The sequence below is a fragment of the Chroicocephalus ridibundus genome, chromosome 24 (assembly GCF_963924245.1).
Source record: "Chroicocephalus ridibundus chromosome 24, bChrRid1.1, whole genome shotgun sequence".
Lineage (NCBI taxonomy): Eukaryota > Metazoa > Chordata > Aves > Charadriiformes > Laridae > Chroicocephalus > Chroicocephalus ridibundus.
Window position 1 is genome coordinate 688352 of NC_086307.1, and position 15630 is coordinate 703981.

General features: G+C 67.7%; 1 protein-coding gene across 1 annotated transcript; it reads left to right on the top strand.

The window, feature by feature from the left end:
* The first annotated feature begins 1479 nt into the window (after positions 1 to 1479).
* On the top strand, positions 1480 to 15368 carry NXPH4 (neurexophilin 4). The gene is made up of 2 exons (XM_063359090.1): positions 1480 to 1589; positions 13930 to 15368. Exons 1-2 carry the CDS (start codon positions 1542 to 1544, stop codon positions 14695 to 14697), a joined length of 816 nt encoding a protein of 271 aa, XP_063215160.1. The 5' UTR covers positions 1480 to 1541; the 3' UTR covers positions 14698 to 15368.
* Positions 15369 to 15630: the final 262 nt, after the last annotated feature.

A 15630-nucleotide genomic window follows, 5' to 3' on the forward strand; every position in this document is an offset into this window, starting at 1 on the left:
AATGTGGGGCGAGGCCCCCGGCCGTGCGGGGTAGCGGCTCTGGAGGGGTTGGCCACCCGCAGCCCCTGGCCCGGGTTCGGCGTCCCCCATCCCTTCCCCCCCCCGGGTCAACGGGGAAACTGCAGCACTGGGGGGAGCCGGCGCTTGGGTCCCTGGGGGGATTGTTGGGGGTCCTGGCTGGGCAGGGACACTGCCCAGGGGCACTGTCCCCAGCGACACTGCCCGGGGCTGCCGTGGGGACCGTGTGGGGCTGCTGTGGGGCTGGCTGGGACCCTGCAGCCCCACGGTGCCAGGACTCCTCGATCCCCTCGCTCCGCACCGGCGCTGCCCTCTCCTTTCCTTTTCCTTTCTCTCCCGTTTCCCTTCATTTCTCTCCTTCTCCCTTTCCGTTGCTTATTTCTCCTTTACCTTTTATTCATTCTGTCTCCACACGTCCGCGCGGTTCTGCAATGCTCCCCCCATCCTGTGCTTGCCCCCAGCCCTGCTGATACCAAAGCCCCTGCTGGCAGCTTCCCGGGAAAGGCGAGTAGATAATAATAGTAATAACAGCAACAATAATAGCAATACCAATAAAGTGATAGTGCTGGGGCGGGATCCCCGCTGAGCTGGGGGGGGATGAGAACACCTGGCAGACCCCTCCGAGGGGGCCGGCACCGGGCTGGAAGGACGAGCACACGCGTGTGCGCACACGTGTGTACATGCAGGCGACGCAGGTTGCATGTCCAGCCTGAGCGCAGTGCATGTGCTGCGGGTGTTTGCACGCTCCAGGGTGTGCAAGGCAGCGGTGCCCATGTGCGGGCGCCCGTGGTGTGTGCGCAGGGCCTGGGGGGCCACCCTGCTGTCCCCCTTCTCTGCTGGAGTATTTGGGGGGGCAGCATCACGGGACCCTCTCCCCTCTCCAGGGCAGGATGGAGGTGGGCAGGACTGTTCCCCCCTCGGTGCAAGCACATCCCCTCGGACAGGAGCAGGACCGGGGGGATCCCGGGGTGCGGGGCTCTGCCGGGAGAGGGGGACAGGACCGGTGGCGCCCCGGGGGGCTGGGGTAACCGGGGAGAGGGGGGGCAGGACCAGGGGGATCCCGGGGTGCGGGGCTCTGCCGGGAGAGGGGGACAGGACCGGTGGCGCCCCGGGGGGCTGGGGTAACCGGGGAGAGGGGGGGCAGGACCAGGGGCATCCCGGGGTGCGGGGCTCTGCCGGGAGAGGGGGACAGGACCGGCGGCCTCCCGGCAGAAGGGGGTCGGCCCCCGCTCCCGCCCCTCCCCAGGCCCTGGGCCGGCCCGGGGGGGCGCCCCGGGGCGCGGGCAGGCGCTGGGTGCGAGGTCCCCGGGGCGCCCCCCGGAGCCGCCCCCGCCGCCGCCGCCCGGTGCCCGCCGCCCGGTGCCCCCCCCCGCGGGGGCGGCGGGCCGGGATTGGCGGGGCGCCGCGGAGGCGCCGCCCGGCCCCAGCAAGTCTCCAACTTTCTTCCTGCCTCCCCTGGCCGCCGCCTCCCGCGCCCGCCCCGCCGCGCTCCCGCCAGCCCGGGAGCCCCGCGGAGCCCCGCGATGCTCCGCCGCCGCCTGCCCCTGCTCGGGCCCTGGCTGCTGCTGCAGGTACCGGGGGGGACACACCGGGCGCGCCCCGCCCGCGGGCGGCAAAGTTGCCGCTGCCGCCGGGGGGGTGCGCGGTTCCCGGGGGGGGGTGTAATTACCGGCGGGGGTCGCAGTTGCGGGGGGGGGGAGGGTGTTTCGTGCAGTTATTGTGAGGATGGTACGATTCCGGGGGGGTCTGTGCCTTTCCGCGGCGGAGGGGGGGACGTGCAGTCCTGGCGAGGGGGGAGGTCGTGCAGTGGGGGGGGGGGGGGGGGGGGCGTGTGGCTACTGGGGAGACGGGCAGTTTGGGGGGGGCGTGCGGTCGCGCGGGGGCTCGGGCAGTCACGGAGACAGCGGACAGTCGTGGGGGGGTCGTGCCATCCTGAGGAGGGGGTCGGTCAGTCACGGGGTGGGGACGTTTGCAGGGCGGTGAATGGGAGAGTTGTGTGGCGGGGGGGGGGGGGGGCACCGGGCAGGGATTGCACAGCGCGGGGGAATGGGGGGGTCCTGCTCGCCCCAAGTTGGAGCGGGCTCGGGGCTGTCCCGCACTCGGCGCGGGGGTGCGGGGCCCCGCGCTCGGACACCGGGCGGAGTTGGGGGCCGGGGGCGCCGGGGGGGCGGGGGGAGAAGCGGCGGGTCCGGCCGCCGGGGCAGCCCCCGTACAGCCCCCCCGGCTGCCAGCAGCCCCCCCCCCCCCCCCCCCCCGCTCCGTTGCAGGGCGCGGAAGGCGCCGTCTGGCAGGTGCGGGGGGGGGACAGCGATACGCGCGAGACGGAGCCGCGCGTGAGCGTGGGGGCGGCCGCGCGTGGGCGGGTCGGGCCCTCGGGGGGGGGGGGCTCTGCGGGGGGGACGGGGGGTGCACTTGTCCCGCAGCCCGCACCTGCAGCACACCTGCGGGGGGGGCGGGTGAGACCCCCCCCACCGGCCGGGGGGCGCGGGGGTGCCCAGCTGCACCCCGGGCTGGGGCGACGGAGGCTCCCGGCCCCGCCGGGGGGGCGAGCGCTGAAACCACCTGCAGAGGCGACGCCTCATCTCTGTCCTGACTTGGTGCGGGCTCAGCTCCAGCCCCCGCAGGGCCTTCACCTCTGCCGGGGGGGGCATCTCCCCCCCACCTCCGTCCCCACCATGTCCCCCGTGGGGGCTCCCAGCCGGGGGGTCGGCGGATTTACCCCAGGGATTTGGGCTTGGCTTTGCCGAGGCGGGTGGGGGGGCTTTGCCTGTTCCTGCCCCTTTGCCTGTCGCTGGCGGCTGGGGAGAGGCTGCTGATGCAGAGACACCCCCCCACACCCGCAGAGCCCTCCCTGTGATGTCCCCCGGTCCCAGATACTAAATGTTTCCCATGGCCACTCACCCCCGTGCGTCCCCTCTCTGCCACCTCCTCTTGGAGCCCAGCGAGGCTTTTCGCCCCCAGCCAGAGCCGCCGGGTTTGGGGGCTACAGCTGCAACTGGCACTGGTGTCTGTGGTGGTCATGAATGGGGGTGATTTGTCGTCCCCCCCCCAGCCCTGCCGGGGGGGCCGGGCTCATCACCCAGCAGATCTGATTTCCTGACACTCCATTTTTACTTTCTGTGTTTCATGAATAAAATCAAACGAGTCAATTCCCTCTCGGGAATTGGATGCACATCAGGGACCCCCCGCCCCCCCCGCACAACCCTACCCTCCAGGCGAAGGCTCTTGCAACTTGTCTCTCTGTGGCGCGCTCGCTCGGTGTGTATAGACGGATAGATGCGTGTGTGTGCGCGTGTGTCTGTGTGTGGGGGTGGCTCTGCGTGACCCCCCCCCCCTCCCCGTGTCCATCTAACGCAGAGCATCTGTCGGTGCTGGAGCTGCTTCAAGACAAATGGTTTTGTTTTGATGAAATCAGGCACAGGGCGCTGCCCCTGTGTGTGTCGTCCCGTCCCGTCCCCCCCCTCCCCAGCAAAGGCAGCAGCACTGGGGGGCGAGGAGGGGGCTCACAGCCGGGGGGAGCGGGACCATCCCGGGGCACGGGGTGGGCAGGTGGGTGCCAGAGCCTCCTGCTGCGTGGGTGGGGAATAACCCCGGGGGTGCTGGCAGGGGAGGGAGCCCCCACCCCTCTGCGGTGTGGGGCCGGGGCCAGTCAGGGGGCCTGGGGCGTCCTGGCGTGGGCACAGGTTACAGGGGGGGCCGGGGGCCGCACAGGGGAGGGGAAATGGAGCTGTTCCTGCCCCTCGGTCCTCTGGGCCTGCTGGGGAGGAACTTTTCTGGCCCCCCTCATGGGGGACAGGAGGCAGCAGCCCTGTCCCAGGTTGCCGCACTGGACCCAGGCTGCCCAGTACCACGTCCCGCTGGGGCTGTGGTGGGAGCAATGGGCGAAGAGGCAGATGTGGCTGCCCCCCCTGGAGCGAGCACCTGGGGTACAGTGGGAGCGTTCGCCCCCGGGTGTGTGTTTGTGGGCGCGTTCCTGCCGCGGGAAGGACAGACCCCAGGGTGCCTCCCCGCCGTGCTGCGTGTTTGTGATTGTTCCTGCTGGGTGCACGTCTCCCTGCTGGGATGGACAAGCTCTCCCAGCCCAGCGGGTGCCTGTCCCTGCCATGGGGTGCACATCACCTCCCCCGGCCCCCCGCCCTTCCTGGCTGCTGCCACCTGGGATTTGCCTTCCCCGTCCCTGCGCCCGGGCTGGGGGTGGCAGCGCTTGGGCAGGTGGGGGAGATGCTGCCCAGTGCTGCCTGCAGGTGATCTCCCTGCCTCAGCCGTCCTCAGCTTTATGTTTATGCATTAGATGTTTTTTTTCTGGGCGTTGAGCATTAAATCTTGGGGGTCCCTCAGAGGAGGGCTGGCCTGGCTTCCCACTGGTTTGGGTCCCGTCCAGTCCCCCAGGTGCACCCAGAGGCAGTGGGAGAGACCCCCGTCCGGGGCAGGTGCCTGGGCACTTCCCGCAGGGTCCTTGGGCTCAGAGAGCGGCTGTGATTTTGCAGAGAGGAACCTCCTGGCCTTCCCAGGAAGCGGGTGCCAGCCTTGGCCCTGCGGTCCCCGATGCCTGGGTGATGGCATGATCCACACCAGGTGCTGAAAAAGAGCCAGCGGTGGCAGAGGGCGGCGTGCCACCGCCCCGGAGCAGGCAGGAGTGACCAGGGTGCAGCCGGGATGGAGAGCGGGGTGTGGTGGCTCGGTGCAGCAGTGGGGCTGGAGCCAGGACCCCGAGGGTCGTTCCTCACCCCTGCTCTGTCCCCATTGCCAGCCTGCGCCTTTGCAGGAGCCTGCCTCCCCACACCGTGCCTCGGTTTCCCTCCTTCCTGGGGGAGGAGGTGAGAGAACGGGTGTCTGCAAAGCACCTGGAGTGTTGCTGGCAGGTTTTTCTTTCCTGGATTAACCCTTCCAGGAAAATCCTGCCTTGCGGTGCCGGTGGCCGTGCCAGCAGGAGGCTGGTGGCATGGGACACCAACCTCCAGGAAACTCACCGGCTTCCTTCCCTTTCCCTTGCTGTCACCCAGGAGCTGTCGCACCTCCGTCCGCTGGGCTGTTGGCTGACAGATGGCTTCACTCTTAAGCAGATGCTGCCAGCCCTTTTGGTGCAAGGACACCCCTATTCCCCACCCCCAGCTTCCATTAACGGGGAGAGTTTAACCCTTTCATGGCTCAGAGACATGTACCCCATTTGGGGCCAGGGGAGGGGAAATGGGGTTTGGGTGGTGGCACAGCCCTGCAAGCCCCTGTCTGGGCAGGGGTCCCTCGGGGGGCAGAGCTGCAGGGAGCAGCCCCAGCAGGATGGTGCCCGGACGGCACCCGCTGGGGCGGGGGGAGCAGCTCCGAGTGTCCCCCCTCTCCCGGCTCCTGCGGGTCTCCCGAGCGGAGCGTGGCTGCGGCGGGCGCTGTGTGCTCAGCATGGCTGAGCTAATCTATCGCCAAACAAACACACACTGTTATTCTGAAAGAAGGTTTCCAAGCGACTCATTTCCCTTTTTCTAATAACTCTTCCCTGTGGTGCCCTTTGCACCCCGAGCTGGGAGATTCAATAAGGCTGGAGCCTGGAGCGTGGCGCAGCTCAGCCTCCCGCCGAGGGGGGGGGCCGCGGCGGGGTAGGGGGGGCACCCAGGGGTGCCCCCCAGCCAGACCCACTCCTGCTCTTCCGCCGTGTTGTTCTGGCTGAAATCCGGGGCCTGCTTTATTGCTTTTCCCCCCCCCTCTTGTTTTTAATTGCCAGTTTTCTGCCAGGTACCGGCGGGGGGGCTGGGAGGGGGTGGCCCGGGCTGGGACACGAGGCAGCCGGCGAAGCGCGCGCTTCCCCCTGCCACAGTGCCCCGCTGCTAATCGCACCCACGCCAATTAACACTCCCAGATTAATGACTTTTGTGTCCCGTCCCCCCCCCGCCTTCCCTGCATCCACAGTCCTGGCCACTGGTGGCCCAACAGTGGGCGATGCCGTGCTGAGACCCTGGTAGCCGAAGCCTCCCCCTGCCCCCCCACTTGCCCTGGCCAAGCTCCAGCATCTCTGAAGAGCTGCCTGGCTCAGCCTTCGCGCTCGGGTGCTGAAGGTAAATGGCCCAGGAAAGATGAAGCTTCCTCTCCAGCCGCTTGGATTGCTGCTAAAGAAATAATCACGTCCCTGTGCCCGTGTTCCCCCCCCCCCCGCCTTTTTTCCTGATCGCTGTTGCAAAAGGAAAGTCATTGTGGAAATGAGCGCCCAGCCTGCAGAAACCGTCGGCTGCGAAGAGCCTGCAGGGCCCTGCGCTCGCGGGGGGATTCATTTTCCCCTCCCCAAATAAATCCCCACTGGAGCCTGTTGCTGGGAGCGGGGCTGGCCCGGTGCCACCAGCCCTGTCTGGCCCTTGTCACTGTCCCAGCAGCTGGGCTGGCCGCGGCGGGTGTCAGGGTGGGCAAAGACCCTCTCATTTCTCCTCTTGTCCCCCCAGCACCGGGCAGCGAAGCCTCCGTCCTCAGCGAGCGGGGCGATGCTTTACGCCGCTGCGCCTGCCTGGGTGTGGGGGCCTGGGCAGGGCGGTGCCTGCGAAACGGGGCTGAATCCGGCCCCCGGGGGTCACGAGGGGCTGCCAGGGGCCGGTGGGCTGCAAGGACCCCTCGTCCCCTGCTCCTGGCAGGAGCCGCTGCAGGGGGGCACAGTCCTCGTGACCCCGGGAGGGTGCAGCCCCAGAGGAGCTGCGGCCCCAGCGATGCCCTTGAGGGTCCCCTGGGTCTCTGGGGGGGGTTAATTGGCCTCTGCTGCTGGGGGGGGGATGCGGGGGACAGACATGTCCCTGATGCTGCTCCTCCCTTCCTTCTTCTGGGGAGAATGAACCCTGGCTGGACCTGGGAATGTGCCGGGGAGGAGACGGGGAGGTGCAGTGCTGGGGGGGGCACAGGGTCCCTGTTGAGGGGACAGCCCCGCATTCGCCCCTCTCCGCGGTGACCTTCACACCGGCCATGTCTCATCGGGGAGGGGGGAGGGGGGGGTGTGGTGCAGGGGGGAGAGGGGGCTGGAAATGCAATTTATGATCCCGCCTGATACAATCTTATAAAATTTCCCGGGCACACTCGAAATTACATTTCCATAGCTCAGGAGAAGCGATCTCCTCGCACGCCGATACCTGCCACTTTTATGGCTACATTTATTGCAATAATAAAGTGAAACGGTGAGGCGAGGGGGTGGGGGTGGGCTGGGGGGGAGGAGAGGCAGCTGTGCGGAAGGTGGGGGGCTGCGTCCCTGGGGGCCTGGGGTCACTCTGGTTTAGGGGGGGCTCAGGGGAGCTGCCACCTCTCTGCACCCCCCAGAAAAACCTCACCTGCCAAAGAGCCGGGCAGCGCTGGAGGAGTGGGGGGCGCCCTGCAGCCCCCTTCACTGCAGGGAAACTGAGGCAGAGCCACAAGGGCCGAGGCGGGGGAACGCGGGCGTCCTGGCTGGGCACCCGTCGCTGCCGGGGATGCGGGAGCGACCTGGGAACGGTCCCTGCCGGCGCTGCCTCTGTTTCCCCACACGCCGCCTGCGTGAGCTGCCCGCCCCTGCCTGCGCCTGAGCGTGAGGGGTCTCAGCCGAGGGGACCGCGGCCCCGGCACCATGCGGGAAGGGAGCAGCCCCCCCCACTCCCCGCTGACCCCCCACCCCATGCGGTGCCAGGGCCGCCAGCCGAGCCAAGCCAGGCGTTCCAGGCAGGCTGGGCTCCGGCTGCTCCGGGGGACGCTGGCCACGCGCCACCTGGGCGAGTGGGATTCAGTTTCCTCCGAGCCCATCAGCTGCACGTCCCCATCCCTCCCGCCGCCCCCGTGTCCCCTCGCCGCTGGCTTGTGCGCATCCGCCTGCACACCCCTCTCCCCCTTCCCGCTCCGTTTATCTCCTCATTTTCTCATTCATTCCCTTTTCTTCCTTGAGTCCAATGAGTCACACAAGCCCTGAATCCTTTGCCTGGTGCCGTCTCCTCCCTTCTATTATATTTTTTTCCTTTGCTCTTAACAGCACTTTTCTTTTTCACCCGTGGGGGGAGAGACTGGGGATGTACATTTTTCCCTGCTCCCCCCCCCCCCCAGCCACCTACCAGCTCCTGTCTCACCATGAAGCCCTTAAAAGTAATAAATAAATAAAACAACGGCTGAGAAAAGAAAAGGCAGGAAACGAGTGACAGGGAAAAGGAACCAAAACGAAAGAACGAAGAAGGAGGGAAAAAAAAGTCCTACTCGGGCTATGAAATATTTATTAGCCAGCGCGTGCCGAGCGCGTTAATAAAGCCGCAGCATTTGCATATTTTTTCCGTCTGCAAGGAGCGAGGTGTCTGTTTAGGGGGTGAAGGCAAACGCGTCTGTGGGAAGCCGATTTCTCCCGGCCCTGCGCAGGTCGTGCTCCCGCACGAGGTGACGCCAGCCCTCGTGCGAGGGTCACTTCAGGCAGCGGCGTCCCCAGGAGCAGGACCCTGGTGCGGCTCCTGCCGTGGGCAGCGCGTGCAGGATGGGTGCCGGCAGCTCCGCGGTGCTGGAATGACCCAGGGCTGGGTTTTGGCTCTGGGGAGCTCGTCCGGGCTCTGTCCCCACCGAGGACATGCTGGCGCTGGGAGTTTGCCCATCCTGGCGCTGGGGGTCCTCTGCTGGACTCACCTTGCGCTTCTGGTCGGCGGCCCCCGGGCGCTCCCCAGCTCCGCCAGCACCTGGGACCCAGCCCAGGGCTGCCCCCCAGCAGGTTAATTCATTGCCCTGGCACCAAGGGGTCATGACCGCAGATTCGCCTCACAGGGACTTTCATCGGCAGCCCACCGCTCGCCGGCCCCGTCTGCGCTGGCCGAGGCGGCGCGGCACGCTGGCGCCCCGCGGGGCAGGGGCATGGCCGTACCCCGACACGTGCTGGGGTTGCTGCGCAGGAGCGCGATCGTCCCGGGGTGCGCAGAGATGCCGAGGAGCAGAGGCTCCCCAGCAAGGGCACACAGGCAGGGCCACCTCGCTTCATGTGTGCGCGTGTAACTGCGCGTGTACGCGCACAGACACCCTTGCAGGGACGTGCAGGACGTTTGTGCACACAGCTGCACGCAGAGCAGAGCGTGCGGACAGAAGCAACCGCAGGCATTTGTTGCATCCACCTGCACGCTTGCTGCAGGTGCGCACCGGGCCGGGTTGGCGCTGGGCGATCTTGGTGCGCGCCTGCTGGCCCCCGAGGGTGTGCACACGGGGGGCACGCGTGCCCCACGCGCGCACCCACGCGCAGTCGTTTGGACGCGTGTTGCACGCTCGGGTGTGTGCTCGGGTCCCTCCCCGCAGCCCAGCAGAGCCCACCGCCGCACCGCGTCACCCTGCCACCGCATTAGCACCCGCGCGGCGCCGGAGAGATAAATGGGAGCTGTCAGAGGCACCTTGTTTGCTGCTAACCTTTGGAAATGCCACACCGCCCCGGGCTGTGCTGCGCCGGGGGGAGCGGGCCCACGGGGATTGTCGCTCACCACCTCCAATTAATCTCCTTGCACTAACGAAGGCAGCGGGGTGACAGGGGAGAGGCCGGCTTGACCCCGCGCCCACAGGGAGAGCTGGAGTTTTGCCACCGACCCCCACCAAGGCGCGGGGACGGCTCGGGGACAGGTGCAGGGGACAGGCTGGATGTGGGGACAGGACCTTTGGTGAGGGCTGTCCTGGCTCAGGCAGGGGCTGGTTTGCCTTGAGATGGCACCCATCAGCCACAGCCCTGTTCTCGGGGCGCTGGGAGCTCACCGCAGCCCGCGCTGGGGCAGCGGATCCACCCGCCCCTCCCTGCACTGATCCGCTCCCCTCCGCCAAGGTGACCGTAGGTCTCAGGGGAGCAGCTGACGGCGCTCGGTACCGCCAGCAAATGGGATGTGAGTGGTCATCACTGCCGGTCCTGACAAGCCAAATTGATGCCGGCACCGAGAGCCTTCCCCATCCCTCCGCAACCACCCCCAGCCCTTCCTGCATCCTTGCTTGGCTGCTGGTGCACACGCGGAGTGACACGCGGGTGCCTGCGGATGCACGGCAGCCCTGCACAGCCCCCCGTGCACCCGAAAAAGTGCAAAAGGGGCTTGAGAGCAGCAAAACCGTACACCATTGTCTCGGGGTGATGCGTGGATGCAGCAGCGCCTGCATGTGTCACAGTAAAAACCAAGCGTGAATGGTTGGTCGAATGGTACTGAAACACACGTGAGTGGTGCATGGCAGCCGGAGCCCAGCATGCCTCGGAGCCGGGCATGGCCCCCCGCTGGCACAGGGGACACATCCCTGTGCGGCCGTGGAGGGAGGGGGCTCCGCGCACACCCGAGCAGGGCCAGGCGGCGCTGGGACCCCCACGGACACCCATGGAGCGTGTCCGAGAGGTTCACGTGCACACATGTGCGTGCTGCACCCCAACCGCTCACAAGCAGAAACATGAATATTTAAGACGAGGTGTGAGTGGGACCTGCCCTGAATGCCGACAGCGCTGGCAGGGTGCAGGGGGGTGACCTTGGCTCCCCTCAGCGCTGTCGTGGAAGAGGCTTGACGTGGCCCCGCTCCACCGTGCCCCTTCTCCGCAGGCTCCGAGACCCCCGGCCAGCCAGGGGAAGCCGTCCTCCCAGGGCTGCAGCAGGGGCTCGGCTGGGGAGGGTCTCCCCCACACCCCCCACAGCCCCAGACCGCGCTCCTGCTGCAATCGATAGCCCTGGCCGCATCGGCAGTCGCTGCCCTGCTCTGCAATTCCCTTTCATCCCCCGCTCCCCCAGCGGCTCCCGGGGAGGGGGGAGGCTGCCAGCCTGGCCCCTCGCCCTGAGGGGCTGGGGGGCACCGCTCTCCCTGCAGGGACGGCGCCTCTTTCCCCAGGGAGAGCCCAGCCCTGCCCCTGCCCCACAGCCCCTGGTTCCCCCTGACCCGTCCCCCTGCCTGAGCCTGGCCTGGGGACCTGCAGCCCCCAGTAACGCAGGGGGCTGCTGTGAGCATCCCCTTCCCCGGTACATGCCCATCCCCATGGCGTCCACTCCCCACTGCCTGCTTGTCCCTGTCACTTCCCTGTCCCTACTGCATCTCTGTCTGCATCCGTTCCCCTTCCCACCCCCATCGCATCCCCATCTCCACTGCATCCCCCTCACGGCTAGCAGGGGCTGATGGAAGGACGGTGAATTGGAAAGGGAAACTGAGGCAGAGGGAGGAAGGCTGGGGTGGCGCATGGAGCACTGCTGGGGGGAACCCGCCGTCCTGGCGCTCAACCCTGGCTGAGATGGAAAGCCAGCGCAGAGCTCAGAAACCTCCAGAAATCTTTCCTGGGCTGGTGGGGGCTTGGGCAGCGTGTGCTCGTGTGCGCGTGTTCCCCCGTGGGCTGCAGTCTCTGTGGGTGGGTTCTGGGGGCTCCCCTTCCAGCTGCGGGGTTCCCGGTGCCCCTCGCCTGCCTGTGCTTGTCCCGGGGTGAGGGAGGGCCACTGCCTCCCCAGGGTGGACGCGGGGGGCTCCTGGGTGATGAATATGTATGAGTGGGATTGTTGGTGGGCCGTAGGTGGGGCGCAGGGGGAGCAGAGGTCTCGCTGGGGCCACTGTCGTTGTCTCCCCCTGCAAAAGCCGCTCTCCTGGCCGGAGGGGGGGGTGCTGGGGGGCTGCCCTTCTCCCCCTCCCCCGTTTATCTCTCCATCTCTCGGTCCTGCCGCGCTCGCTCCCTCTCTCGCTGCCTGGTGAAGGCACCCGGCTTTGAAGCTGCGTTGAAATATAGATAAGGGCGAAGGCAGCAGCCGCACTCAAAGAGAGATTGGGGCGGGAGCCAGGGGACGGCCAGAGCGGGGCGGGGGGCTGCGGGGATGCTCAGCTGCAGCTTCCCACTGCACAGCCCCTTGTCCCCCTGCTCTGGGCCGGGCTGAGACCCCGCAAATCCTCCTCCCCTGCCCACAGACCCGGGGCCGGGCAGCCCTGCCCGGAGCTGCGGGTTCCTGGGGCAGAATGGCCGGTACCGGCAGCAGCCCTGGCTGCCTGAGCGGAGCGAGCATACGCCAGAGCAGATTTACAGGCTCAGCCCAGCACAGGCAGCATTACGGGGATAAGGCAATAGATCCCGCAGACAGCAGCGCGCAGCCTGGCCGGAGGCTCCGGCTCGGCAGCTGGAGAGGAGCGGGGCAAGAGGGGGCCCGTGGCCGGGGCAGCCCCCCCAGTGCTGTTCCAGCCCTGGTGGGTGCCCAGCAGGGACTGGTCCCCGCATGCAGACCTGCCTGGCCGCGGAGGAGGGGGCCCGGGGGGCTCACCCGTCTCTGGTGGGGGGCATGGGAAGAGCACATGGCGCTCCGAGGGGGAAACGACATCGAGCCGTGCTGACAGCGCTGCAGGGCAGCTGGTGCCAGGATGAGGACCCAGCGATGGCAGGCAGGAGCCAGCCCCAGCCCCTCCTGCCCTGCTTCCAGCCCCACTGGCTCGGACTCAGCGCTGAGGCATGCCTCAGTTTCCTATGGGGGGCACAGCCCCCCTATTCTCCCCCCAGGCGCTTCCAGCTGGCGCCTCTGCTCGCCGCCCTCCTTCCCCGCTCCCTCCTCCCTGCGTCCCCCTCGGGAAACAGGTCGTCCAGAGCAAAAAAACTGCCAGAGCAGCCTGAGCACCTGCCAGCTCACGGGCGACAGTGATTGACGAGGCCGGGGCTGACGGAGCAGCATCCTGCGCGCCGGGAGCAGCTGGCAGGGCAGGCAGGGGCACGCCAGGCACCGGGGTGTGGAGCCAGGAGCAGCGAGGCTGAGGGATGGGGAAAGGGGGGGGTAGGCGGGCTCGGGCAAGAGAGGGACATGGGACACGTCAGAGACGGGGTCCCAGGGCTGAAGAGGTGCCAGCTGGCTCTGCTCACCGCTGCTGAGCCACGCGATGTTGGTCCCGGCAGCCAGACGGGCAGAGCGAAGGCTGTGGGGAACCTCAGGAAGGGGACACTGTGGTCCCATCCCTGCTGGCGCTGGCGGGAGGCGTGTCCCGCCTCAGTGTGCGGGGTCCCTTTCTCGACCGGTGTGTCTGGGAGCTGCTGCGTGACACCCTGGCACCGGCATCTCCAGAGGGTCCTGGTGTGCCTGTGCCCATCAGCGCCTCCTTAACGGGGCTCACAGCTCACCCAGGGGGGAGAGACCAGGCAGCTGGTCTCCATCGCAGCCCCCTGCCTCGATTTACCCCACCGGGAGAGGAGCTGCCTCTCCTCACCCTGGGAGAGCCCTTGCGAAGCGCTCCTGGCTCTGTGTTGGACATGGTGGTGTCCCCATGACGGTGCAGGGACCTTGCGGCTGTCTGGCGTTTTCCTCCCCTCCGCTGCCCATCTTTTCTGCTTTTATTGCAAATTCCCTCCCTTGCTGGAATGCAGAAAGTGATGCCAGCCCCCCTCCACCTCCCGGCAGAGCAACGGGTCCCTGCCCATTCCTCGTGTGCCCCCCCGCACACAACGCACCCCACTCCTCCGCCGCGTCTGCCCGGTGCAATTATCCTGGAGGGCGGAGCGGCTGCCGTGCAGCCTGGCGGGGGTCTCTGTAATTTCAGCTGCAGATCAGAGGCAGTGGGTAATGCAATTAGGCTTTCCTGGCAGGCGGCGCGGGGCTCTCGTGCCTCCCCCTCTCCGTACACGCTGCTGCCCCCCAGCCCCCTGCGTTTTAATGGGCCGCAGCTGCGGTGGGGCAGGCAGTCATGAATTGTCCGGTGTCCTGCTTCTTCCCGTCGCCGGGCCATGGGTGATGCTGCAGAAGCAGCCCTGGCTCCCGGGGTGTCGGGGACAGCCCTGTGCAGGGATGAGCAGGGCGTGGGGGTGGCACGGGCAGGGTGCAGCCACGCTTGGCTCTGGGCATGGCTGGGGGCACGGTGGACCGAGGGGTATGGTGCTGGAGGGGTGCACGGCCACAGGAAGGGTGCAGGAGGGGTACACAGACACGAAAGGGTGCATGGGGACAGGCAGGATGATGAGCAAGGGGGTGGCAGGCACAGCTCGTACAGGCTCTGCCCTCTTTCCCCCAGACGGTGTGTGCCGGGGGTCACATCGCCAAGACCCTGGGGTACCTGGAGCTGGGCACCTCTGGCCTCCTCAAGGATGTCCCCTACGGCGCCTTGAAGCCCCCAATGCTTGACCCCAGGCGGCTGATTCCGGCTGAGCCCCCCCGGGGCGCGGGGACACCCTTGGGCGATGCCCGGAGCCCCTGGGACTGGCAGAAGAACCAGACGGCCGGGGAGCTGCCGAGCCCCCGTGCCCGCCGCAAGCCCTCGCTCAAGTCCGGCCGCACCAAGAAGATCTTTGGCTGGGGTGACTTCTACTTCAACATCAAGACGCTGAAGTTCAGCCTGCTGGTGACGGGGAAGATCGTCGACCACATCAACGGGACCTTCAGCGTCTACTTCCGCCACAACTCCTCCAGCCTGGGAAACGTCTCGGTCAGCATCGTGCCCCCCTCCAAGGCGGTGGGCTTCGAGGTGCTGGTGCCAGCCCCCCTGCCGCTCCCCCGCCCGCCCCCCCAGCAGAGCACCCTGCCCGAGGGGCGCCCGGCCAAGGCCCTCAACTGCCACGTGGAGTACGAGAAGACCAACCGGGCGCGGAAGAACAAGCCCTGCCTGTACGACCCCTCCAAGGTGTGCTTCACCGAGCACACGCAGAGCCACGCCGCCTGGCTCTGCGCCAAGCCCTTCAAGGTCATCTGCATCTTCATCTCCTTCCTCAGCATCGACTACAAGCTGGTCCAGAAGGTCTGCCCCGACTACAACTTCCAGCACGACAACCCCTACTTTGGCTGACGGCCGCAGGAAGGGGCGGCGGGCGCCAGAGCTGGGGGCAGATGGGGGCCGGGGGCTCCCGCACCCCGTCCCGGCTGCACAGTGCCCCACATCACCCCCGTACCACCACCCCCCCCATCGCTGCAGCACCTCCCCGGGGCGTGGGAGCAGGGCCAGGGCCACCCCACCTGGGGCGCGGCTGGTGTGTGGGGGGCCCGTGCCCACCGCATGGCCACGCTCAGTCCCTGCGGCTGGGTGGGGGCCGCAGGCTGGGCCGGGGTCCCCAGGAGCGTGTGGGTGAGTCGGGGGGGACAGCCCCATGCGACGGCACCGGCTGGGCGCCTGGCACCTGCGGGGTGGGCACGGGGTGGGACTTTGCCACGCTCCGGCGAGTCCCGGTGCCGGGGGGAGCTCAGGCGTCACCCCAAGCACTGGGGGGGGGCTGTGTTGGGGGGGGCTGTGTTCCACAGCCGTGGGAGATGTGCACGCCTCTGTGTGCGGACACGTATGTGCCCGCACCAGCCTGTGCGTGTCCGAGGGCACCCGCCCGCGGATTTTGGAGCCCCCCCATCGGCCCCTCCCAGGCTGCGGCAGCACTGGGGCATCAAACCAAGTCCCGGGTGCCCCATGGAGCCCACTCTCCCCTCGGGAGAAGCCTGCCCAGCCTCGCCGCCCCTCACCCAGACCTGCGCCCCCCCGCCCCCCCCTCGGTGCTGCCCCCCCTCACCCACCCCCCCCGCCATGCCGTGAAGAAGTGCCACGCCAGGGGCAGGGACCTGGGGGTCCCTGTCCCCGAGCCGGCAGGGCCCTTGCTGTGGGGGCTGACCTCACCCTGTCTCTGGGCAGGGGCTTCTTCATATTTTTTTAAGAAAATTAAAATAGAAAAAAAAAAGTGGAAAATAAAGAAAAAACATTGAAAAAGAAGAGCGGTGGAGTGTGCTGACCACGTACCCA

Coding starts and splice junctions, on each gene's coding strand:
- NXPH4 (XM_063359090.1), top strand. CDS start 1,542: ATGCTCCGCCGCCGCCTGCCCCTGCTCGGGCCCTGGCTGCTGCTGCAG. Junction 1,590..13,929: donor GGCCCTGGCTGCTGCTGCAG/GTACCGGGGGGG, acceptor TCTTTCCCCCAG/ACGGTGTGTGCCGGGGGTCA.